The following is a 27831-nucleotide window of genomic DNA, read 5'->3' on the forward strand; positions in this document are numbered from 1 at the left end:
GGGGTGGAGTAAGGAAATCGATTTTAAGAGCCCTTTAAGTCGAATTAAAGGGCTTCACTGTGTGGACGGGTGCAGGTTTAAATCGATTTAACGCTGCTAAATTCGACCTAAAGTCCTAGCGTAGACCAGGGCTTAGTTTTTACTAGAGAAAGTGAATGGAGTGGATAAAGGATGGAAGCATTTTTGAATTTGTAGCACTTGGTAAAGAGAAGCATATTTTCATAATTAATGTTAGACTGTACATCTGATTTTCCTTCACTTCAAATATTTACCATAGTTGGCATTACTTGGCTATCAACAATCCGCAGCTGGGAAAAGCAACTCTAACAGATCCTCTGACCCCAGCAGTCTTTTCAGTTTATTTTAAAATTAATTCCAAGGAAGATGCTCTTCCATTACTGCACTAAAAGCTAGCTAATATGAACTTGATTTTAAGCAGTAGCTCGCTCATGATCTTCATCTACTCATTCAAAAGATGGATGCTAACTATTGGAAATAAATACTTATGAGATCCTAAAGCAAAGCCAGATAAAACAAAAGTTAAAAACAAGAATTTTCCATATACCAAACAGTGGGTATATAGCTGCAATGCACTATATGAATCTCTTAAGCAATATTATATTCTGTACCTTATTTCATTCATCTGTATAATTACTCAGAGCTAAAGACATTCAATCAAAACTTCAGCTTGCACCAGAGTTATCTTTGAGGAGCACAACACAATAGGGCAGAACTACGTCTGCAATTTTATTTTGGAGTCAAAATGTTCCACTCAAAATAACTCACACACAAAACACCTGAAACGACTTCAAGCCCAGACAAAGCAAAAAGAGTGAGAAATAAAATTCATTTTTAATAACCAGAGCCACGCCTTGAAGTAGCATACTGACATTGAAATTAGCTATGGATAACTTACCTACACCCAGTGTTTACAGAGCAATCTGCTAAACATTTATTAGAAAGGATTTAGATACAACACACCTTTTAGACATACTCTGATTTCTAAAATATAAACTTGTTCAATTCCAGTGCTCTGGTCACCGAACTTACTTTTACTTTCTTTTAAGTTAATAAAAATAACTGAGATTTGAATGAATACAATCAGTTAACTGCAAAAACACTAGGATTTTTATTTATTTATTTATTTTAGCCACTGGCAAAATTAATAAAAGAATGAGAACATTACCTTTCATACCCTCAGTTCTGCTGGGTTGCTTCATCATCATTTGTGTCTACACACCTGCAGTCATACACCAACTGGTCATCGTTATGTATTGCGATAGCACATCTGATATCGTGGCCCTGTTGTGCTACGTGCATTGTACAAACACACAGTAAAGGGCAGCCCTTGCCTCGAAGAATTTACAATCTAGAAAGCATCTAGACAAAGGAAGGATTGCTCTTTCCATTTTCTACATAGGTAACAGAGGCACAGAGAGATATTAAAATGATTTGTTCAAGGTCACATAGGAAGTTTGGCAGAGCTGGGCACTGACCCCACGTCTCCTGCATTCCAATCCTGTGCTTTAATCACAAGGTTAGCTCTTCTGCTCTGGCTATTAGAACACCACAATCAAAAGTTCTAATGGTATTCCTGAGAGATGGTGTGCTAGGGTGAAGACCAATACCATTCTAAAATGGCTGAGGGTCTTTTCTCACTACAATTTTCAAAAGTTCAGCATTAGAAAAATATATTTTACAAAGACTAACACTGAAAACCACCTAGGAAGGGAAAAAATACTTTTCTATTCTCTTCAAGAGCCTATTTATCCTGACTTGTATGATTACAGGGAGTGGGGAGAGACATTCCCCCTGGGCTCAGAATGCTTCCAACAGGGCATTTGGATGGCAAAGCACAATACAAAAACCGCACAAATGAGTACATATTTCTATAGCAAAAATATGTTGGATGACCATTCCCATTGTGAATTTCTCATTCAACCTAAAGGGTTATAGTACACTACAATATAACTAATTGTAGAGATTTGTTATTTTGGCTACAGCCCAAATAGTAAGGTAACTTTAATTAAAGAGACAGACATCTGTACCTGACTGGTATTCGTACAACGGTAAAGAGATTAAGACAAAAAAGCACGCAACTAAAGCCTTATCAGTCCAAAATACATTTATATTAAGAAAATACATAACTCGAGCACTGTTTCCTTTGGCTCAGGGCGTACAGAACTGTGCATCACTGTGAATTAGCACACTGACCAGTGGCTTCTGCATTAATACTGCTCAATTTTACCTAAAGCTTGAAGAGATCTCAGCAAAGCCCACAACGAACCATTGAGCTACAGCCAACCAACCACCCATAGTTGCTTAAATTAGGTAGAGAAAAACAGACATTTTGTATATATCCTCTATTAAGAGTCTCCTTCATTGATGCAGTGTCTCCTGTTTTGAATGATGTTGTGATGGCTGTTTAATTAAAAAACAACAACAGCAGCAGCAGTTCAAATAACTTTTAGGGCTTACATTTCTGAAGGAGACAACAAAGGCTCATACCAAAGATCTGCTTTTTTGCATGCATGCAGAAATGTGTGCACATAATTACACGATCTGTATGCACCATTTCCCCCCATACACCTTTTAAAAAAAAATTAGCCAGAATTTGGCTTAAACCTCCAAAAACTACTAATATCCCCAAAACAAAATAGTGCATGATAGTGTAAATTTCTCCACCATTTTTCCATATTCCGTTGGATCACACTAGTTTGTTTTGTTATCCTCTACCTCAGAGTTTTCCCTATGTGAGGGTACCAGACTAGCGCAGGGGGACCCAGGCAGAGTTCAGTGTGGGTAGGTTAAGCCACAGGACCCAGATCAACCCATACACAAAGTCACAGGGAGCAAAGGTGATGACTAGTGGCTCCTGAAACAGCATATGACTCCTTGAAAACCGCTCACTGCCCCCTTCCTGCTCCTGTTGTGGCACACAATGAAGGTGGCTGCATAAGCATTTAATCTATACAGGGCTGCAGACTCAGGCAGCAGCTACTCTACCCTGCACTTCTCTGGTTCCAGATTTTAGTACTGCTTTGTGTGGCAGCAGGCACTCTCAGCATAATGCAGCCTTCTAATGAGTGTGGGAAAGGTGAGGCGCATCAGAGCTATTAGGAACAGAAGCAGGGGAGAGTAGGGGGTGGGGGAAAGGACAGAGACAAAAAGAGAATGGACAGAACAAAGGAGGATGGTGACAAAGGAATCAGTATATGGTGTGAGGTAAAGTGGGAGCCAAAGTTTCTAACCTTGTGCATCGTCCAGTTGCCATGATGACCGCGTTCTATTTTTACCGTCTCCTTAATAAAATACAGGCCAAGATTCATCCCAGTTTAAGATAGCTTTTTTCTGGCATAAACCAGGTCACTGGTCCCCCAACAGACAAAAGTCTGCTGGGCAGGGGGTGGCTGCGGTGGTGCAAGTCTCAATCCTCCATCCTATAAGGGCCCAGTGCTGCCTGAAAAACAGCTGGCACTAGCCTGGAAAGTGGTGTTGCCAGTGTTACTGGCTGCCCTCCACTCCAAAGCCATGCAAATGAAAACCCATCTTCTGAGACATTAGTGGAAATCGTGATACATTTGAAAGTTTACACAGGTTATACAGTATGTAGGAATATTGACAAGGCATCTACCAGTGACACCAAATAGTTGTGGCAAAGGGACAACTGTACACGTATGTGCAAAAGGTTACAGTGCCATAATAAACTAACCTATGAAATTTGTGCACTGAGGTTTTCTGTAACATTTCTGATTCCTGCCACTTTACCAGAGCACGAGAAATTGGCATACACATTTTCAAATCATGTACAATTATAAAGAATCATGTGGGTTATATATTATTTTATTTGGTTGGTGATTATCATCAAGTCTTTCCTGGGAATCAGTAGCAACAGTCTCTTATTCTAAGCAAAGAGTATTAGAATGCAGCATTTGTATTATGATAGGACAAGCACTGTTGTATCATAATCACACATCTCAGTTGTTACATGAGGCACAAAGTAAAACACAAAGATGAGATAATGAGAATACAATGCTCACCATAAAGTGATGCATCGTGACCAAGGAGATGAAATCTCATCAAATAAAGAAATTTTAAAATATTTAAAATTATTCCACTATGTATGACAGCTGAGGGCTTCTGCCTCCGGAATGTGTTCCTTGTGCATAGACACCAGAACATACATTCAGTAAGTTTTAGGCCTCTAACTCACTTTGTTCTTTATTTTAACAGCAGGGAATGGAGTTCCGTCAGATCCTGTTTTAAAGACTATTTCCTTGGTAATGTTTGTTTGTTTGTTTTTTAAATTATGCAGGGCACTTGGATGTGTTGAGTTGGTGGGCACCATTATGAATATAAATATGCATGCTGCATGGGATTTTTTTTTAAAGAAAAAGATATTTTGACAGTGTTGTGGGAAAAAAAGGGGAAAAGTTAATGTTTGTGACCTGAAGAAGAGCCCTGTGCATCTCAAAAGCATGTCTCTTTCACCAACAGAAGCGGGTCCAATAAAAGATATTTCCATACCTAACACAAACTTTAGAGAGACAAGGTTGGTGAGGTATGTCTCAAATAAATACAAGAAGGCTTCATCAGCACATTTTTTAATTTAATGTACTCTATTTTTTTCCTTAACTTATATGAATTACAGCCTCACAATTCCACCCCCATCCCATAATCAATACCAAGTTCTTGTTCTGTGAGATGCACTCATGGACCAGGACCCCTTTGTGCTAGGTGCTGTACCAACAAGTATTCTACCTGGTTTCAGAGTAGCAGCCGTGTTAGTCTGTATTCACAAAAAGAAAAGGAGTACTTGTGGAACCTTAGAGACTAACAAATTTATTTGAGCATAAGCTTTTGGCCAAAAGCTTATGCTCAAATAAATTTGTTAGTCTCTAAGGTTCCACAAGTACTCCTTTTCTTTATTCTACCTGGGGCATCCTAATCACAACAGATCAAAAGTTAATTACTAACAAAAACATAGCCATTCCCCCTCCACACACACAATACTCATCATATTTAATATTCTTAAACCCCCAAAATAGAAGAAGAAAATATTGATATATGTGGAAGAGCCTGCCACTTTAATACTATCTTCCACAGATAGACAGGAAACTCTAGTGTTCCTGTTACTTTTCTAGTGGACAGCACAATATGGAAAAGCCTGCAAAGCTTCAATTGAAAAAAAAAAAATTAGAGGCAATAGTGCAAAAAAGGAGTATCTGCTTTCCAACTCCTATTTAAGGAAAAAAGAAAATGAGCACTCTTACAGGACCTTGTATACAAGGTTTAGCCTCGAGCAAATTTTCATAGTGATGATACAAACCCTTGAAAATAAAGGTTTAGAATGGAAATGCTGACAGACCTTTAACCGCAGCAGCATGAATGGCTATAAGTAAAGTACAGCTTTTGGCTACACCCCACTCTACAAATGAAAGATTGCCAGGTTTACAATAACCTCAAATAGAAGTAATTGGGAAATCAGAAATGTGATTCCAGAAATGCAATGAGATAAGTTAAAGGGGATTGCTAAAACTATTTGATATTCTCAGCTTTAAATAGTGAAGCATTTGCTTAACATAATCAAGTCACTATTTTCATAATGCTACTTAATCAGCAATAAAGAATGCTCCTGTGAGCCATCATCTTGGGTTAGCAGAAAGTGGCATATGAAGTTATTATTTCCTAACAGCCTAGAGGGAGCCGCTTCTCTCTTTAATCAGTGATCTCACTTCCTTCCTACCTGTAAATTCTCTGTCATACAGTTATAAAACTATTACACAGTACAGTGTACAGAAAAATTACATTTATGCAAGGTCTGCTATCTTATTCCCACCTGGATTTCAAAACAGGAGAGATTGCTACAGCAAGTCATTTCATTCTTTTCAAAGCCAGAGATGCAGCCAAGAATGAGTACCATCAATCTGGTTAACCTCTGCTTGGCACACAGAGATGCAAAGATATATAGTGGTATAGTATTCAGACTGGGCTAAGTAATTACCATTTAGTTTTTAATGTTATTTTCCTCCCATGAATGGAAGGGTGTTAATCTATCTTATTTATGTTTAGGGCACCCATTAAGCATAGGAGAGAAGCTCCATCAATATTTTACATTTCTCTTGCACCTTCCACCTGAGGATATCAACATGATCTGCAAACATTAATGAAGCATGCCTCACAACATCTCTGTGAAGTAGCTAAGTAGGTATCATCAGCCCCATTTTACATATGGAGAAACTGAAGCACAGGAGGACTGGGGGCAAGACACTGATACCGTTTCTTATGTTGAGAAGTACCTTATTCCTCAAGTACTCCAATGAGATTGCTTGAAGAATGACCATTCCACACCTTAAGCAGGGAGGCAGTTGTCTGGCTAGCCAGGGAAAGGGGTATACCTCTTTAAGAGGTAAAGGACACATCTCCCCAGGTGACCTGACTAGAAGGGCGGGGAGAGTACATAGGGGGGTAAAGCGTGAGGGAAAAGCCCTCTCTCATATCCAGACCAAGTGGAGCAGCACCTATCTTCCCCGCCTTGGAAATGGTGAAAGACCAGGTTTGGTCAGGATCCGCTGGGGGGCAATAGCCACTCCTTTCTCGAGGACTGGGAAGGATTTTCTCCCATTGCCAGATTGGCCAGGGCAAAGTGGGGGAAGGAGGTTCACCTTCCTCACAGAGGATAGTTTTCTCTTTTGGTTAATACACACAATATTTTGGAAGTCTCTAATGTATTCCAGTACATAAGCTCAGCTGAACAGAAATGAGAAAACCTTTCTAATAAATCAGCTGCACTTTATCTTTTTTCAAAAGGCTGCCTGAAAAGCAGTTGACTTTGGATTTATAAGCTATTGACAGCTGCAGGCAAACTATCTAGACAGTAACAAAGTACCCCAGCTAAACAGAGATCTTACATGCAGGTCAATTTTTTCTCACTATCCATAATGTGCATTTCTCACTGCCCCTCCTCCACAGATCTCAACCTCACAGGTCTCATTGCGTGGCAGATCAATAACTGTCTTATTATGGCTTGCAGTGGAATTATGGGGGAAATGTTTTTTCAGCCCTCCTAAAGCAGTTTTGGCTTTAAACTGAAGGACTACCTGCAAAGTGAATTAGTAGACAGAAATGTTTATTGCAGGAATGGCAATTTGGATGTTGGAAACTACACCAATAAATCAAAGCAAAATTGATTATTTAGTGATAAAATAGGATTTCCTTCTTTCCATCAGACACTTTTTGACTCCATTTTCTGTGTTTATTTCTAACTAGGTACTTACCTGGTGCACTGTTGCATGAATGCCTAGGTGAAAAAATATGACTGGAAAATTAGAGAAGAGTGTGCAATATATAATTAAACATTACTAACTGAGTAGAGGTTATAATTTTAAAAGAGGTCAAAAGCCAGAGAAATTCAGTTTTACTCACAATGCTGTCCAAGAAAATGGAAAATAAATAATTTGGCCTACAATGGCATCAATTCATAGCAAAGAAAAATATCTGGGATCTCACACCTCAGGATTGAAACAGCAGAGAAAGATTTTCTAAAGAGAGATTTGTGGATTGAAATTCAGAATTTAGTATGTAATTCAAAATCCTGCAGAGCTACCTCTTCAGTTCTGTTCTGTTTTATGGAGAAGTTAATACATTATAGACTCATAGACTTTAAGGCCAGCAGGGACCATCATGATCATCTAGTATGACCTCCCGCACATTGCAGGACACAGAAACTCACCACCCACTCCTGTAACAGACCCCTAACCTCTGGTTGAGTTACTGAGGTCCTCAAATCATGGTTTAAAACCTTCAAGTTCCAGAGAATCCACCATTAACACTAATTTAAACCATCAAGTGACTCAGGCCCCATGCTGTACAGGAAGGCGAAAACTGCCCAGGGATCTCTGCCAATCTGACCTGGGGGAAAATTCCTTCCCAACCCCAAATATGGTGATCACTTAGACCCCTGAGCCTGTGGGCAAGACCCACCAGCCAAACACATGGGAAAGAATTTTCTGCAGTAAATCAGGAGCCCTCCCCAAGTAGTGTCCCATCACCAGCCATTTGAGATATTTGCTGTTAGCATTTGCAGATCAGCTACATGCCATTTTAGGCAGACTCATCATACCATCCCCTCCATAAACTTATCTAGCTCAGTCTTGAAACCAGTTAAGTTTTGTGCTCCCACTGCTCCCCTTGAAAGGCTTTTCCAAAATTTCACTCGTCCGATAGTTAGAAACCTTCATCTGAATTTCAAGCCTAAATTTGTTGATGGCCCATTTATATCCATTTGTTCCTGTGTTAACACTGGTGCTTAACTTAAATAATTCCTCTCCCTCCCTGGTATTTATCCCTCTGATGTATTTATAGAGAGCAATTCTCTTTGGTCACATTTTCCACCTCCCCTCTGCCAGCTCAGGATTGTTCCCCACAGCTGGGGAGTTTCTGGTTTTTAGTTTGACCATTCCAAACTGTTTTCGGTTTGGAAAGCTATCAGTGCTTCCAGGAGGGATGGATTAGTAGGGATAACTGCAGGTCAGGCTAAACAAGCCAAGCTCTTTGAATCGCCTCTCATAAAGTAAAAAGAAAAGGAGTACTTGTGGCACCTTAGAGACTCAAATAAATTTGTTAGTCTCTAAGGTGTCACAAGTACTCCTTTTCTTTTTGCGAATACAGACTAACACGGCTGCTACTCTGAAAACTCTCATAAAGTAGGTTTTCTATTCCTTGGATCATCCTAGTAGCCCTTCTCAGCACCTGTAACCGTTTAAATTCATCTTTCTTAAACATGGGAGACCAGAACTGCATAAGGTATTCCAGATGAGGTCTCACCAGTGCCTTGTATAATGGTACTAACACTTCCCTGTCTCTACTGGGACTGCATTAGCCTTTTTCACAGCCGCATCACATTGGTGGCTCATAGTCATCCTGTTATCAACAAATACACCCAGGTCTCTCTCTTCCTTTATCACTTCCAACTCATATGTTCCCAGTTCATAGCAAAAATTTTTGTTAGGCCCTAAATGCATGACCTTGCATTTTGCACTATTAAATTTCCTATTACTGCAATTCACAAGATCATCCAGATCATTTTGTATTGATATTCCAGTCCTCCTTGGCAATATGACCAAACTTTGTGTCATCCACAAATTTTATTAGCATACTCCCAACTTTTTGTGCCAATGTTGGTAATAAAAATGTTAAATAAGATTGGTCCCAAGATCAATCCCTGAGTAACTCCATTAGTAACCTCCCTCCAGCCTGACAGTTCACCTCTCAGTATGACCCATTGTAGTCTCCCCTTACCTACCTTTCAATTCTCATAGTAATCCCCATCTTCTCCAGTTTAACTAATAATTTCCCATGTGGAACTGTATCAAATACCTTACTTAAATCCAGGTAGATTAGATCTGCTGCATTTCCTTTCTCTAAAAAAATCAGTTGTCTTCTCAAAGAAGGAGATCAGGCTGGTCTGGCATGATCTACCTGTTGTAAAACCATGTTTATTTTATCTCAAATTATTGTTCACCTCTATGTCCTTATCTACTTTCTCTTTCAAAATTTGTTCCAAGACCTCGCATACAGTTGAGGTCAAACTAACATGCCTGTAGTCTCCAGGATCCCTTTTTTCCCATTCCTTAAAAATAGGAACTATATTAGCAATTCTCCAGGTCATAGAGTACAGCCTCCGAGTTTACAGATTCATTAAAAATCCTTGCTATTGAGCTTGCAATTTCATGTGCCAGTACCTTTAATATTCTTGGATGGAGATTATCTGGACCTCCCAATTTAGTCCCATTAAGCTGTTTGAGTTTGACCTTCACCTCAGATGTGGTCATTTTTACCTCCATATCCTCATTCCCATTAGCCACTCTGCCACTACCTCTAAGCTCTTCATTAGCCTAATTAAAAATGGAGGTAAAGTATTTGTTTAGGGGTTAGGCCATGCCTAGATTACCTTTAAACTCTACCCCACCCTCGGTAGTTAGTGGTCCCACTTCTTCTTTCCTTGTTTTCTTTTTGTTTATATGACTATACAACTTTTCCCTATAGAAATTCTCTTTGCAAGGTCCAACTCTGCTTGACTTCTGACAGTTCTCACTTTATCCTTACACCTTCTGACCTCCAAGAGGTAGATTTCCTTGCAGATCTATCCCATCTTTCATTCCTTGTTGGCTTTCTGCTTTCTCTTAATCACCTAGTTGAGATGCTTGCTCTCCAGGTTGGTCTGTAACCCTTCCCTACGAATTTTTTCCCCTGGCCTGGGATGCAACCTTCAGATAGTTTCTGTAACTTTGACTTAAAGTAATTCCAAGCATCCTTCACATTCAGATCCTTGAGTTCTTTGGCCCAGTCCACTTCCCTAACTAATTCACTTAATTTTTTTAAGTTAGTCCTTTAGAAATCAAGGACCCTAGTTGAAGATCTATTTTTGATTATCCTTCCATTTAGTTTAAACTGAATTAGCATGATCACGTGAACCAAGGTTGTTCCTTACCACCAGTTCTTCTATGAGGTCCTCACTACTCACCAATACCAAATCTAAAATGGCGTCACCTCTTATTGGTTCAACGACTACAATTTAGTGACAAACACAAAGCAAGATACCAGTCTGTGTTCATGATTTATCTGAATAACTTACTTGAGTCTGGACAGAACCACCTGCAAGAAGTTTAGGACCATGGTGAGTTCAATTCCTCGACAAGCCGGGAGCAGCATACTAAATCCATCGTTCAACAACTTTTCCTGGGAAAGGTTCAAGTAGCAGCTGGTCTCGAACACTTCCTGGACACCATCAATGTAAGTGGAGAGTGGTGTCCATAGATTTTGTTTGTGTGTGTGGTCATTCTTGGTTACCAAAAACTCCTTTGCCTTTTCACAGAAAGCATGTGAAAGTTTCTTAGCTAGAACGCTGATGTCCATGTTCTTCTCAATGTACATCAAAAGGAAGGCAAAGTAGCCTTTCCAAATGAGAGCTCTCTGAGCAGTGCTGATGGAGGTTGGGCTGAGAAAATCCAGGAGATCCAACACCCGACTTGCAATGTCCTCTGTCTCTGCAACAGCCGCTAACACAAGGAAAAGATTAAAGAAGTTCTGCAGCCCCACCTCTGTCAGCTCTCGCATTCTTTTCTGATGGAACTTGGAATAAATTCTACATATTAAAAAAAACAACACAAAAAAGTTTAAATTATGTTAAAGTATGTGTCTTTCCATCTCCTTGAAGAGCTGTATTAGTCCCATTTTACACCTTTACTCTAGCTCCACACACTTACTGTAAGCAATTCTTCTCCATTTTAAATTTTTTCTTCTCTCCCGCAACCTTTTAATCTGTTTGCTACTGAAACAAGCTAATTCCTTCCCTTCTTTTTCCCAATCCAGGGTGCATGCCAAAGGATTTCCAACCCATGGTGAAACCTAACCTTTCTCCCCATGTCAACTACTGTTGATGCAAGCACCTCACCTCTAGCAGAAAGATTAGGAGATTAGTCAGTACTACTGGAACAATGCTTTGGCTCAGATGGTTTCCTTCATACCTTTCCCCCTTTCAGAACTGAACAAAACACCATCAACTTAAGCTGGTACAGAGCCATCAACCTGCATATTCAGTGGGGCCTCTCAGTTGCAGCATGTGTTACTAGTGCTCCAGATTCTGCACTGGATGGTGACTGGTTTTCAGGTGGAGTTTAAGATGTTTGTTTTGACTTAAAAAGCCCACAATGGCTTGAGACCACCATACATGAGAAAATACCTCTTCTCCTATGCTACACCGCCACAGCTGTGACCAGACCTTTGTGCTTGATCCCCCTTGTTATAAAAGGAGTCGGGGGAAGGTTCAGGGACTGTTGTCACAGCATTCTCTATTGGCACCCTTCTTCTTCAGAAAGGGCTCGCCCCCTCTTCCCAAAAGTCTGGAATGACCCAAACACACTCATTTGTGTAGACTGCAATGCCCTTCCTGTTTGAGAGGACACTGACAGAGGGCAGAGGCACTGGAGAGTGCAATTTCTATTTAGTGGGAAAGTGTGATGGGGGGCTTTAGGATACATTGGTCACATAATATGTGGCAAAGTAGCAAGAAGAAGTGCTGTTACTTTGCATATCCTGTATTTATGTATTCTTAATGTATGTCAAGAATCCCCAAGCTTTCGCATAGGTGCCCTTTAACATGGAGACTGCTAGACTGAACTCTAAAGAAATTTTACCATATTTTTCTTAAGATATGAGGGAACAAAGGACTCAGCATGGTTTGTCCAAATTTTTACGGTGTGTGGTTAAAAAATATGGTATACTCTTCACCCTCCATTTATGACCAGTTCTACACACAATAGTTAACCCCCATAAACACTAACTTCTGCCTATCCTTTCACCTGGAAAAATAGTTAGAAATGGTGTTGAGGTTTTAAAATCTAGCCACCAAAAATTATAGCAAATCCCATTAATGTTGTTTAGTAGTTAATTACTACTGACAGGCATTTATGTTTTTCATGCACCAGTTAATGCTTAGTTAGCTGCCGAAAGCAGAGTTCATCCCAAAATCATAGCTGTAGGCTGTTAAAATTTTGTAACTTGTATAATTGACTTATTCAAGGTTGGAATGATGAATGCTGGTTGAGCAGACTTGCACATGATGTTGATTATCAATAATTTTCCCCCTCTTAAATTAAGGAATTAAAAAAGCAAGTTAAAATAAGAGAAATATTAAGTATAATTTCATTTCAATAAAACAAATTGGTTAATTAAAATTACTAAATAAAACAAAAAGAAAAGGAGTACTTGTGGCACCTTAGAGACTAACCAATTTATTAGAGCATAAGCTTTCGTGAGCTACAGCTCACTTCATCAGATGCATATCGTGGAAACTGCAGCAGACTTTATATATACACAGAGAATATGAAACAATACCTCCTCCCACCCCACTGTCCTGCTGGTAATAGCTTATCTAAAGTGATCATCAGGTGGGCCATTTCCAGCACAAATCCAGGTTTTCTCACCCTCCACCCCCCCACACAAATTCACTCTCCTGCTGGTGATAGCCCATCCAAAGTGACAACTCTTTACACAATGACAGGTTTCAGAGTAACAGCCGTGTTAGTCTGTATTCGCAAAAAGAAAAGGAGGACTTGTGGCACCTTAGAGACTAACCAATTTATTAGAGCATAAGCTTTCGTGAGCTACAGCTCACTTCCTCAGATGCATATCGTGGAAACTGCAGCAGGCTTTATATATACACAGAGAATATGAAACAATACCTATTCCCACCCCACTGTCCTGCTGGTAATAGCTTATCTAAAGTGATTTCCAGCACAAATCCAGGTTTTCTCACCCTCCACCCCCCCACACAAATTCACTCTCCTGCTGGTGATAGCCCATCCAAAGTGACAACTCTTTACACAATGTGCATGACAATCAAGCTGGGCTATTTCCTGATTGATAGATTGATAGAGCCAGAAGAGTTCCCAGAAGTTACCTACTACAGGACAGGCCTAACAAAGAAAATAACAGAACGCCACTAGCCGTCACCTTCAGCCCCCAACTAAAACCCCTCCAACGCATTATTAAGGATCTACAACCTATCCTAAAGGATGACCCAACACTCTCACAAATCTTGGGAGACAGGCCAGTCCTTGCCTACAGACAGCCCCGCAACCTGAAGCAAATACTCACCAACAACCACATACCACACAACAGAACCACTAACCCAGGAACTTATCCTTGCAACAAAGCCCGTTGCCAACTGTGCCCACATATCTATTCAGGGGACACCATCACAGGGCCTAATAACATCAGCCACACTATCAGAGGCTCGTTCACCTGCACATCCACCAATGTGATATATGCCATCATGTGCCAGCAATGCCCCTCTGCCATGTACATTGGTCAAACTGGACAGTCTCTACGTAAAAGAATAAATGGACACAAATCAGATGTCAAGAATTATAACATTCATAAACCAGTCGGAGAACACTTCAATCTCTCTGGTCACGCGATCACAGACATGAAGGTCGCTATCTTAAAACAAAAAAACTTCAAATCCAGACTCCAGCGAGAAACTGCTGAATTGGAATTCATTTGCAAATTGGATACTATTAATTTAGGCTTAAATAGAGACTTGGAGTGGCTAAGTCATTATGCAAGGTAGCCTGTTTCCTCTTGTTTTTTCCTACCCCCCCCCCCAGATGTTCTGGTTTAACTTGGATTTTAACTTGAAGAGTGGTCAGTTTGGATGAGCTATTACCAGCAGGAGAGTGAGTTTGTGTGTGTATGGGGGTGGGGGGGATGTGAGAACCTGGATTTATGCAGGAAATAGCCCAGCTTGATTGTCATGCACATTGTGTAAAGAGTTGTCACTTTGGATGGGCTATCACCAGCAGGAGAGTGAATTTGTGTGGGGGGGTGGAGGGTGAGAAAACCTGGATTTGTGCTGGAAATCACTTTAGATAAGCTATTACCAGCAGGACAGTGGGGTGGGAATAGGTATTGTTTCATATTCTCTGTGTATATATAAAGCCTGCTGCAGTTTCCACGATATGCATCTGAGGAAGTGAGCTGTAGCTCACGAAAGCTTATGCTCTAATAAATTGGTTAGTCTCTAAGGTGCCACAAGTCCTCCTTTTCTTTACACAATGTGCATGACAATCAAGTTGGGCTATTTCCTGCACAAATCCAGGTTTTCTCACATCCCCCCCACCCCCATACACACACAAACTCACTCTCCTGCTGGTAATAGCTCATCCAAACTGACCACTCTTCAAGTTTAAATCCAAGTTAAACCAGAACATCGGGGGCGGGGGGGTAGGAAAAAACAAGAGGAAACAGGCTACCTTGCATAATGACTTAGCCACTCCCAGTCTCTATTTAAGCCTAAATTAATAGTATCCAATTTGCAAATGAATTCCAATTCAGCAGTTTCTCGCTGGAGTCTGGATTTGAAGTTTTTTTGTTTTAAGATAGCGACCTTCTTGAAGAGAAATAGCCCAACTTGATTGTCATGCACATTGTGTAAAGAGTTGTCACTTTGGATGGGCTATCACCAGCAGGACAGTGAATTTGTGTGGGGGGGTGGAGGGTGAGAAAACCTGGATTTGTGCTGGAAATGGCCCACCTGATGATCACTTTAGATAAGCTATTACCAGCAGGACAGTGGGGTGGGAGGAGGTATTGTTTCATATTCTCTGTGTATATATAAAGTCTGCTGCAGTTTCCACGATATGCATCTGATGAAGTGAGCTGTAGCTCACGAAAGCTTATGCTCTAATAAATTGGTTAGTCTCTAAGGTGCCACAAGTACTCCTTTTCTTTTTGCGAATACAGACTAACATGGCTGTTACTCTGAAACCTGTCATTAAATAAAACAAGACATTGATTCAGCAAACTTGGTCATGGGAGCATTTTTTAAAACCCCTAAACTTTTTTGAATATAACAAGAGAAACACAGAAATGTGATATGTATAGCTTTGTATTGTAATAAACAAGGTAACTTTCCTTTCTGGTAATAAATGTACTGTATTCCAGTAAAATCTTAATAAAGATATTGCATAAACACCCAGAACTTAATCTAATAGTTAGCTACACCCAATAACAATACTAATCAATTTAGTTGTGGTCTGAAGTGAAAAACTACTTGTTTACAGGTTAAACCATTGTAAATGCAAGTCATCTGAAAAGTTACAGTACATTCACTGATCAGCAGAAGTTGTCGTTCTTCTTAAAATACAAGATTTGCAAGTTCACACACACGTATATTAAATTAGAAAAACTAATGTTTCAGTTAACTATTTTTCATGTGTTTTCACACAACCTAATTATTACGTTATGGTTATTGCCATATTTCAAAACTCACAAAGTAACAAAACTAAAACCTCACAAAAAAGAAAACTTAAAAAGTGGAAAAGTTGAAATGGCTATGAAAAAAAAGAGAAAAAAAGGATATTATTAGAACCACTGGTTTCAGAGTAACAGCCGTGTTAGTCTGTATTCGCAAAAAGAAAAGGAGTACTTGTGGCACCTTAGAGACTAACCAATTTATTTGAGCATAAGCTTTCGTGAGCTACAGCTCACTCCACAGTATGCATCCGATGAAGTGAGCTGTAGCTCATGAAAGCTTATGCTCAAATAAATTGGTTAGTCTCTAAGGTGCCACAAGTACTCCTTTTTTATTAGAACCACTGGTATACGGTACATACCAAATTAAAAGATTACCATACCTTCCTTTAATTTGTTTCCAAGGGTGGGTTACATTGTTCTCCATTGCTTCTTTCATCATTCGTGCCAAAATACAGAGAAAAATTAGGTAACTGTTGCTGGACTTATACAGGTCAGGGCTCTGCTGGTCAGAACAGCAGTTTTTCACCAATTTGAGCATAGACAAAGGAGTTTTACTAACACTTGCCAGACCCTTCAGACCAAGCCATGGAATGGTGAAGGAACTATTCTGGAAGAAAAATAAAGGCAGGAAAGAACATTAAGTGCTAAATAACTATGTAAATTCCTTCATACAAACAACAAAAGGGCATCTTCATGTCACTACTTCCACCCAGAACAAAACACACTGTTACTGTATACAGAACTTCTTTAGGAAATCTCACTTTTCTCAGGCATGAGCACAAATGATAATGAAGGTTAACGCATCCCCAAACTTCCCCCGTGACATTTGCAATATCTAGAAATTCAGATTTTCAAAAAGAATATTTTTTCTTACATGGTAGCAATTTATGGGACATTTCAACCCATGTTGAGCTAAAATGGATTAGAACTTTTTCACAAATGTGACTGCTATTTCAGGCAGTTCAGAGCATAAGGTAATTTCTCAGATAGAGGGGTGCTCACTTGTAACTCTCTAGTTTTTCACATATACATTCACTAACCAGATTCTTGCTGTAATACTCCCAGAGTATGGTGACAGTAGGTAGATTCAAGCCCCAGAAGCTACACAGAGTCAAACAGCACTGAAGATGCATTCGTATCTGTTCCTCTAATACAGCAGCCTTATAAAAAAAAATAAACGAAAAGATTTTGTTAATAAAAAAACCCACCTAGATTACAAATAACTTCAAGACTTCCAGACTGCTGACAACCTTATTGTATAAATATTATTTCTAGTCATATACTTTTGAGTAAAAGTATTCACTATTATGAGCAGTGAGCTAGAAAATAATACTTGACAAATACAGGCATTGTCAGAGAGACAAGGTGAGTGAAGTAATATCCTTTATTAGACTAGCTTCTGTTGGTGAAAGAGACGTGCTTTGGAGCTTACAAAGAGCTCATCTTCAGATCTGGGAATAAGCTTTCGTGAGCTACAGCATCCAATGAAGTGAGCTGTAGCTCACGAAAGCTTATGGTCAAATAAATTGGTTAGTCTCTAAGGTGCCACAAGTGCTCCTTTTCTTTTTGCGAATACAGACTAACAAGGCTGCTACTGTGAAACAGGTCTGGGAATGTACTCACAGTATTACAGCTAAAAACAAGGTGGAACAGATTGTTTAACATAAGTACTTAACACATATTTCAAGGGGCTATTCAAGGTGAAGTGGCCCGTTAACACCCCTCCAGTCACAGAGAGGAAAGGAAGGGAGAGAGAAAAAAGGGAGGTAGCTGGGGGGAGAGGGAGAGGGCCAGGATGTTGTTAGTGGGTTACAGATTGTTGCAACAACATCTCTATAGAGTCCAAGATTTTGTGTCTAGTAAAGTTATGAATTTAAGCTCTCAGGCTTATCTTCTGAAGGTGTTGTGCAGATTTCCTTTTTAGAATGAGAACTGAGAGGTCAGATGTAGAATGGTTGTTTTGTGAAAAAAAAAAAAAAAAAGTGTTCAACCACAGGTGATATGGTTCCAGAGTAACAGCCATGTTAGTCTGTATTCGCAAAAAGAAAAGGAGTACTTGTGGCACCTTAGAGACTAACCCATTTATTTGAGCATGAGCTTTCGTGAGCTACAGCTCACTTCATCGGATGCATACTGTGGAAACTGCAGAAGACATTATATACACAGAGACCATGAAACAATACCTCCTCCCACCCCACTCTCCTGCTGGTAATAGCTGATCTAAAGTGATCATCAAGTTGGGCCATTTCCAGCACAAATCCAGGTTTTCTCACCCTCCGCCCCCCCGCCCCCCCCCACAAACTCACTCTCCTGCTGGTAATAGCCCATCCAAAGTGACCACTCTCTTTAAAATATATAAAGCCTGCTGCAGTTTCCACGATATGCATCTGAAGAAGTGAGCTGTAGCTCACGAAAGCTTATGCTCTAATAAATTGGTTAGTCTCTAAGGTGCCACAAGTCCTCCTTTTCTTTTTGCGAATACAGACTAACACGGCTGTTACTCTGAAACCTCTCTTTAAAATGTGTATGATAATCAAGGAGGGCCATTTCCAGCACAAATCCAGGTTTTCTCACCCCCCACCCCCCTCCAAAAACCACACACACAAACTCACTCTCCTGCTGGTAATAGCTCATCCAAAGTGATCACTCTCCCTACAATGTGCATGATAATCAAGGTGGGCCATTTCCTGCACAAATCCAGGTTTTCTCCCCCCACACACACACAAACTCACTCTCCTGCTGGCAATAGCTCATCCAAACTGACCACTCTCCTTACAATGTGCATGATAATCAAGGTGGGCCATTTCCAGCATAAATCCAAGTTTAACCAGAACGTCGGGGGGGGGGGGGGGGAGGGAGATAGGAAAAAACAAGGGGAAATAGGTTACCTTGCATAATGACTTAGCCACTCCCAGCCTCTATTTAAGCCTAAATTAATAGTATCCAATTTGCAAATGAATTCCAATTCAGCAGTTTCTCGCTGGAGTCTGGATTTGAAGTTTTTTTGTTGTAAGATAGCGACCTTCATGTCTGTGATTGCGTGACCAGAGAGATTGAAGTGTTCTCCGACTGGTTTATGAATGTTATAATTCTTGACATCTGATTTGTGTCCATTTATTCTTTTACGTAGAGACTGTCCAGTTTGACCAATGTACATGGCACAGGGGCATTGCTGGCACATGATGGCATATATCACATTGGTGGATGTGCAGGTGAACGAGCCTCTGATAGCGTGGCTGATGTTATTAGGCCCTTTGATGGTGTCCCCTGAATAGATATGTGGGCACAGTTGGCAACGGGCTTTGTTGCAAGGATAGGTTCCTGATATGGTGATATGGTGTTTTTGTCTTTTCTCATTGTTCTGTGAGAGTTCATTCAAGAGCATAGTGATTGTCTGGCTTCACCCACACTGTTGTTAATGGGGCATTAGTGCACTGGATGAGGTGCACACCACATTTTGTAATAAGCATGTATAGGATCTATGATCTTGAAAGGTGTGGAGGGTGTTGATCACTGTAGCAGTGCAGATATGTCTGCAGTTTTTGCATCTGTTGCTGTGGCAGGGTCTGATGTCACATTGAGCTGGTGGGTTGGTCTGTGGGGAGCTTGCTTCTGGTGATGAGCTTGGAGAGGCTGGAGTGGTTCTTTGAAGGCCAGAAGAGGGGCTTCGGGAAAGATTTCTTTCAGGGTGGGGTTCCCATCAAGTATGGGTTGTAGCTGTTTGAGAATATTCCCATATGAGTTCCAGTGGACGGGTGGGAGGTGACAGCAAAGGATGTGTGGTCAAAGGGGATTTTATTTCTGTAATGAAATTACAGATTCTCTCAGGGTATTTGGGTAGCCCATTCCAAGACACAATCTACTTTTCCGTTGGAGTGTCCTTGTTTGATGAAAGCGGTTTTAAGTGTGTTAAGGTGTATATCCCAGACTTTCTCCCTGGAGCATATTCTGTGAGAGTTAAGGCCTGCTCTACACTAGAATATTACGTAAAGTTAACTGAGTGAGTCAGGTGTGTGAAAAATCCACACCCCTGAGCAGTGTAGTTAAACCACTGAGTAATGTGACAAAGTGATGTGTGGCCTAGCTACTGGTGATGAGAAGCAGCCAAGGAACAGCTAATCTAAAGGGACTGTTACTCTCTCCATTGCCAATAACTTAATATTACATTTTGCAGCATATGTTACTGCTGCTCCAAACAGGAGGCACTTCCCTCTCTGCAGCATGTCCGCAGAAGAACCATGTGCATGAGAAGATTGGGGGCTTGCCACTGCCACGATGGCAGCGATCCCCTGACCTGTGAGGTTTCAATATCCCTACTAGCTCTGTTGCAAAGGGAGCATTCTGTTCATTTACCACTTCCAAGATTCCTCCCAGATTTGGGCCATAGTAAAGACAGAGAAAAAAACAAAATGGTTTTTAACACAGTGACAAGTCCAGCCTTAAATTCTGGTAATTATGAGATTACAGTGAAATTGTTCTATAAATGTAGCGATGTCACTACAAAAGGATTCCACTGCATATTTCTAAGTGACCAAACTCATGCAATATTAAGAATAATTAAAGGAGCTATGAAGGGAAAAAAAGAAGCACTAAAAAAGTACCCCCCTGAAGGGGGGTTCCAAAAGAGGATGGTGCTAGACTGTTTTCTGTGGAAGCAGACGACAGAAGAAGGAGCAATGGTCTCAAGCTGCAGTGGGTGAGGTCTAGGTTGAATATTAGGAAACACTATTTCACTAGGAGGGTGGTGAAGCACTGGAATGGGTTACCTAGGGAGGTGGTGGAATCTCCATCCTTACAGATTTTTAAGGCCCGGCTTGACATAGCCCTGGCTGGGATGATTTAGTTGGGGTTGGTCCTGATTTGAGCAGGGGGTTGACCTCCTGAGGTCTCTTCCAACCCTAATCTTCTATGATTCTATGAATTCAGGACCAGCCTTACAATCTGAGGCTTGAAATATCTTGCTGGGGAAGAAGAGAAATGCCCGCTCATCCCACAGATAAAGGTCATGGAGTTATTTCCTCCAATTGCAGTCCCACTGCCAGTCCTTGCATTGCATAGAATGCATAGCCCAAGTAGCTAGTTGTTTTTCTTGGGCTTCAGAGCAGCCCCATTCAACCTGTAATGCTAAGGTAGCTATGCAGATTAAAACTCATTAAGTCATACTTAACTCCCTGAATCAATACATCCCTGGGGGAAAATATTATTTGCTACATTTTATCAGAACAGTGTGAGCAATCAAAGAAATCATTTGCAATAGACTCAAATTCTGTCTGCCTTCTCTTCCTAAGTGCAATGAATATAGGATGCATGGTCACCTGGCAAACTCTCAAACTTTACAAAATAGCATATTTCTAAAATAAATTGAAGGGTGAAGCAGGATTTTCATTTGTAAATCTGGAAAAAGGACACACACTACAATTTATATATGAAAGCATGAGAAATCCGCCACAAATGTTTGCATTCTACTTCAGTGAGCCCAACATAGAAAATTTTGGGGAAAATACTTGTGAATTTATTAAGTATAAGAATATACTACAACTAAAGACTTCCCAATTTTTGTTTTTACATTTAATATAATTTTACACATTAACCAATAATTTCCATAAAACAAGACCTTGAGATAAATCTAATCTGAAAACTAAGATTCTTCAACCATAACAGTTTCCAATGTCTCCTCTGTCTAAAGAAGAGTGAAAGTGGGTATCTTGCATATAAATGTCAAGAATCGCAACAGGCCATGGTATTAGTTTCTCTAGACACCAACCAAGTTGCATGACTTGTTATACCAAGGACTTTAAGAAGAAAATTAAAAGTGTCCATTCTTAGAGCTATATTTTTGCCCATAGGATTATATCTGGGACCTATCTTAAAAAGCGAACGATCCTTTAGACAAATTCAACAAAAAAACAACATTGTGCTCATCTTTGATTTCAGACCTTCATTATCCCAGTGTCCAATATTACATTAGAACAGACGTCTACTACAGGATATACATTGTAGATTTTATCTCAAATGTAACATGAAACAGTCCTCTGGACTTTATATGTCACTGGGTATCATGCACTCTCCATTTAGGATTACTTTTTTTGTTTAATATGAACTCCTGTGCTGCTGGATATAATCAGAATTTATGAGGGGCTCAACACCAGATATAATCAAAATGATAGTACTATCTAAACATCTTCCCCCATCTTTCATATGTCACTGGTCTCCTTAGATTATAAACTCTTTTGACAGTAAGGAGTATGTCTTCTTTGGCATTAATACAGCACTAACTACCTGGGGACAACCATGCTGATATGAGCCCTGCAGTAATATAAATATTAAATAATAATAATGTCCAACCTTCCAGATATATGTACTACATTAATAGGATCTCATCACTGCTTATATCTGTGCTGCCAACAGATGACTGGGTCAACTCTATCAAGTTCTTAAATTTTTTTTTTTTTTGCAGCTGCTATTGTAGGTGCAACAGGAGCTCTTAGAAGGATGGGTATGTCTTTTCCTTTCTCCAGTAGGGGTTACCAACCGTGATCCAGGGACCACTTGGTAGGGGTCACCGGGATTTATAGGGCTCTCCTGGGTCAGTTATATGCACAATAGCTCACCATAGTGTGGCATGTAAAAGCCAGTAGCCCGCAGGCCATCATAATCATTGTGAAACATATGTACAGATAATATTTAAGAAGTTATGTATTTATACTGAAAATTACATTCTTAAAGCCTTGGAGCTAAGGCAGGTTACCTAGAGGAGACATGCCTTACACATGGTCCTTTCAGGCAGGAGGTAACAGATGGTCTAGTTGTTTGTTGGTTGGCTGCCTCACAATACAGACCTATTTGCATACTGAGCCAGGTGCCAGTCAAAAGGTTATCTAAGCTACAAGAGAGAAAATTTACAGAAACAAAACAAAACAGCAAGGAGGTGTCTTGTTTATGAATGAAGATAAGTAAAGACTTGTATATCTTGGAGGGCAAAGGAACACACTGGGTCCTTTGCCTCGGAGGCAAGCTAACCGTTTGCCTGTCTCATTAAAGGAGGATTATATCTGGCTTGGTTGTAAAGTGCTGCAAGGACTTCAGGTGATCATCACTCGAACAGACAAGAGAATATCTTGTTAATTAAGTCCAGGCTCTAGAATGCATGCTATGATTTTATTTCATATGTAACCATTTGTTCCAATACATCTACCTGCTATTACTTGAAGCTCTATGCTTTGTTAAATATAACTTATGTTTACAGGGAACCCTAGTACATCTAAGTGCTGTGTGTTAAGTAGAGAGACAATCTGAGGCAGAACTGGGCTTTACTGTTTCTTCAGAAGCAGCAAATCTGTGAATAGTGCAAGCGCCCACTAGACCAGGGGCTGGACACAGAGACATGCAGAAGAGTTGAGGACTGTGGTGCGCCAATCCCTAACCTGCAGGGGCTCGTGGAGCCTAGAGCGGAGTCCTTGCGTTGCCAGTACTGTTCCCTCTAAGCTGTGCGCGCACACGGATCCAAAACGCCATGCGCACAAAAATTTGCACAGAAGAAATTTTTTGTGCACATGGCCTGTCAAAAATTAGAGGGAACATTGGTTGCCAGTGGCTGGTAGAGTCGGAAGCTGACCCACGTCAGGCAGACAGGCTTCCTCATGCTAAAGTTGAGGTGCCTCACAACTCTTGTTCCCCCCCAGGCAGTGTTACACCAACAAAGTGGAATAATTTGAGGCCAGGCCTGAGCAGTTAATCCCAATAGCACTATCCAGCCTTCAGTCATGTATTGGCTTTTACTACTACACATAGCTTTGCCTGTTCCTCCATTTGATTCTGCTTGATCTGCCATCCTGCTGCACTTCTCTCCTTCCCACTCTTACATTATCTCGTCCTTTTGACGGTTATTTTAAATATATCAGAGGATAACTCAAAAGGTAAAAGCAAAGTGGCCGTAGGAAGCCTAGGACAGCAACAGTGAAGACATACATGTCACAGAGTCTGTTGGTGAAAAAACCTCCTTCCTAGGTATTATTTTTATTGTTTTCGTTTTTTTACTGTTTCCACACACACAATATTGAGCAATCCCATAGCAGTATTTTCTACACAAAGCTAGCAGTCATTTAATATTAAGTAATGAACCACTTAAATAGAAAATAATCCAACAGAATAAGAACATTTTGTACAAGATGTTAATAAAACTAGCATTGTCTTGTTTGCCTTCAAAAATGTTGGTATAAAAAGACAGAGAACAGGAAAATGGTTAATAAGGTAATACCAAATGTTAAGCATCTAATTCCCATCACAGATTTCTCTAGTTTCTCTCACAGTATTCTGAAGTCCTTGATACATCTGTAATGTACATATTGTACTACACCCTGGATATAGATGCAGTTACGCACACTTTGAAATAGTCAATAAACTATGAAAATGAGAGATAGTTAGTCTAGTATTCTGCCAAAATGACTTTTCTAAACAAAAACAGGTACATGAACATAACTGTCTCATAGCTAGCAGGATTACAGATTAAAACCGCAGATACTAACATGAATTAAAATACAGTTTGCAGTTTAAATTAAGGTTTGAAGATATATTTCCTTTGTCAATGTGAAAGTCAATTTTTACAACATCTGACCCCTTTTTGTATTGACTATATTTACATATTAAAGTGTTTAAACAAAATCCAGACAGTATACTCGCACACTGCACACATGTCTTGGACAGATTTTAAAACAAAGGTACAGCTCTAATAGATTTTCACAGGAGGACATCATTAACAAAAAAAAAAAAAAATAGATTCCTCTTAGATGAGATTGGTCTTCATTCAGCAGCCATGTTACCATAATCTAGGACCTCTCTCCAACATTGCTGAAACTGTGCTAATAGTAACTGTTTTTAAATACAAGCATGGTTGTTGATACCCTGCCTTCCCTAAGCAATGTAGTCCATTGCTTTTCCCCCTCCCTCTGAGAGTTGTTCAAGCAAAACTTTGCAGCACTGCCTGATTATAGTCTACAGCATAATTTCTAGCACCATTAAAATATATTTCTCTTTTTTTTTTTCCAATGGTCAAGAGAACTACATTAGAGCTGTGCCAGCAACAACTGTATTGTGAGAAACACTTCGCCCCTTATTATGGCTTCAACCATAGTGTAGAGAAGGCCCTAATGAAAAACCATCTTCCTCTTTCAACCATATCATATTTCAACTTTTTTTCTCTCAACTGGAATCAAAAGGGAAATAATCAGCAGATTTATTCTTATTGCTTAATATGTAGGTAGTCTTACATGCACACAATTATTTTTGTAGCTGTTGCCGTTACAGAAATTACAGTTTGTACCATGTAACTTAAGACGACATATACAGAGCTGTAACGTAACATGTTAAAAAATGTGAACAGCATATTTAAAAGCTCTTTAAAAGGAGGTCAATTCTGACCTCTGGGCCATGAAGCAATGCATTAACAGCTCTGTAGAAAGAAAAATGATAAGGTATACAATGAGTGCTCAGAAACTAGAACCTTATCAGAAGAGTTTGATTCAAGCCTGTAAGACAAATTGCTCAGCAAGGCAAGTCACCTTCCTGCTGTGATGAGGATATAGCTGAATTTTCAATGCAATGACTATCTCTCCCATCATGTCTCCTCAACTTGATATCCTTACATTCAGTGTGCCGTTTACATTTTCTAAGTATCCAGCTCTTATTCTGAATATAGCTTGTCAAAGTAGCCACATGCACTTCCAGGATAATTATCTTTTCCCTTTATCTGACAATTTAACATCAAGCACAGCCACTTTAAAGTAAGTGTAGTCTCTAACAAGAAGCCAACTGTACACTGTCTTAGTTCAGCTACATCAAGGATGTTCATATAATCAAAATAAAGAAACTAAATTCCAAAGACAAACTTGTTGGCTGGATACTTTGCTTCATGTGCTGCATGTTTCTCAAAAATCACCCCACACTATTCTTTATTCCTCCCCGTACTTACTTGAGCATCAATGGACCTTTTCAGCAGTTCTTCCACAAAATTCCAATTGGATTCTACTTGTTTCTGGAAAAGAATGATTATCAAGGTTAAATATCTGTTTTTTATAGCAGACATTATATAATATTGTAAAACATGAAAACAAGAGTACAAGAGATTTCCTGAAATTTTCCACTTCCTGAAAGCATTTTGCAATAGTTGTTTAAAAGAGTCGCTTTGCATTTATGTATGCAATTGATATTTTCCCCAACTTTAGGCTATTAACACTCTCAAAAATACAATTTAAAAAATATATGTCTTTACTTTCTGTCTTTATAGCATAAGTGTTACTCTAACCTTGTCAGGAGATTGTATTTCATTCCTATGCATAGCTCTCAGACAGTCACCAAAAATTAGTAAAGAAACAAAATGTTTATGCCATTTGTACATCAGTCCCCCTAGTGACAGCTTCCACGTGTAATAAATCTATATTACAGTTTCTCAAAAGTAACAAAAAGATCAGCAGTCCTCTAAAATGGAAAGGAGGGAAGCAAAGTGGAGACTCATTCTTCTCTTTCTTTGCAAATCTTTCACTAACTCATTTTACCTAGGTCAAACAGCTGTTTAATGCTAAAAAATGTCAGTCAGTACCAATTTGGTCCAGAGTATAATCTGTTGCCTAGACAAAGAACAGCTCAAAAGATTGTAGAGTAAATCAAAAAAGGATCATAATTCATCATCTTCCTGTCTGACAAGATTGATGGTTGTTTCAAATAGGCATTCAGATCACTTCTACAAAGCAGAAGAATTGAGTGGAAAAAAGTTCAGACTAAAGACAGTAAAGCTGTTTAAACATCTGGTTATGTAAGGTGTGGAAGAAAAGGGAGACATATTTTTATAACCAAGAACATCTGCCAATAAAAATGTACACATAGATTTCTACCTCAAACTTGATTTAAACTTAAAGTGATGATAATCTCTTACTTCCTTTATCTGTGCTATAATTATCCACACAGAGCAGGGATCTCAAACTCAAATCACCACAAGGGCCACATGAGGACTAGTACATTGGCCCAAGGGCTGCATCACTGAAATCTTTTCATACAAAAGCACCCCCCACTGCCCCCACCCCCACTCCACCCCTTCTATGAGGCCCTGCCCTGCCCCCATTCCAACCCTAATTTTGCCCCCTCCCTGCCCCATCCAACCCCTTCCCCAAATCCCTGCCCTGGCCCCGCCTCTTCTCCCCCTCCCCCCACCCGGAAAGTCCTAAGAACCGCCAAACAGCTGTTTGGTGGCGGGAAGCGCTGGGAGGTAGGCGGAGGAGTGGGGAGGCAGCGCGCCGGGGCTGGGGGGGAGGGGAGCTATGGCGGGCTGTGTGTTTGAGACCCCTGACATAGAGGGTTTATGTAACCTTATTTTCCCATTATTTTTCCCTTGCATTGCCTCTCCTCTTCACTTCACTGTTGAATCCTGTCTTTATCTAAATTATAAACTCTTTGGAGCAGATGTTCTTTATAAATTTGCACCGAGTCCAGCATAATGAGCCTATGATTTGGGTTTCCAAATGTAACACAAAAAATAAATATCCTCTCCTGCTTCACATGACTATGATTCAGTTCAGCGCCTATGCCAGATAAGAGAGAATTTTAAATACTAGCTCATGTAAAAAGATATACTGCCATTTACTTTTCAACACTAGTATCATTTGAGTGTTTAGCAGATAACATATTTTTGCATGACAAAAAAAATATTCAAAGGAACTGCTGATAGAGGTGGTGGTGCTGGTTCTTCACAAATTAATACTAGAGGTCAGAGATGAACAAAGGATGGGCCTGCAGGAGAGGAGGACAAAGACAAATGAACACAGAACAGAAAGGAACAGCAAAGGGGAAACATACTCCCATTTTTCAAGGTAAAGGGAGATGTCATTCTGTAAGGAAGAAGAGTAGGTAAAGTGGGCAGATATTAAGGCAGGTGACCTGCTTAGGAGCGAGGACAGTAAATTTGGTGCCTGAAGTAGGAGAGAAGCAGCAGACCTATTAGGATATTTCTACACTGGAACAAAG

The 27831-nt window shown here is 39.9% G+C and overlaps 1 protein-coding gene across 2 annotated transcripts in view; it reads right to left on the minus strand.

Annotated features, from left to right (window-relative positions):
* The window catches only part of MMS22L (MMS22 like, DNA repair protein), a 151157-nt gene that overhangs the window by 76809 nt on the left and 46517 nt on the right, over nucleotides 1–27831 (minus strand). For both annotated transcript variants that reach the window (XM_073336800.1, XM_073336801.1), the window contains exons 11-14: nucleotides 25787–25849; nucleotides 16860–16979; nucleotides 16200–16426; nucleotides 10637–11146 (exon numbers count right to left, since the gene is read on the minus strand). In XM_073336800.1, coding sequence (XP_073192901.1) covers nucleotides 10637–11146; nucleotides 16200–16426; nucleotides 16860–16979; nucleotides 25787–25849 — 920 coding nt within the window. The remainder of the gene's footprint in view (nucleotides 1–10636; nucleotides 11147–16199; nucleotides 16427–16859; nucleotides 16980–25786; nucleotides 25850–27831) is intronic.

Source organism: Lepidochelys kempii, chromosome 3 (genome assembly GCF_965140265.1).
Source record: "Lepidochelys kempii isolate rLepKem1 chromosome 3, rLepKem1.hap2, whole genome shotgun sequence".
NCBI classification, from domain to species: domain Eukaryota; kingdom Metazoa; phylum Chordata; order Testudines; family Cheloniidae; genus Lepidochelys; species Lepidochelys kempii.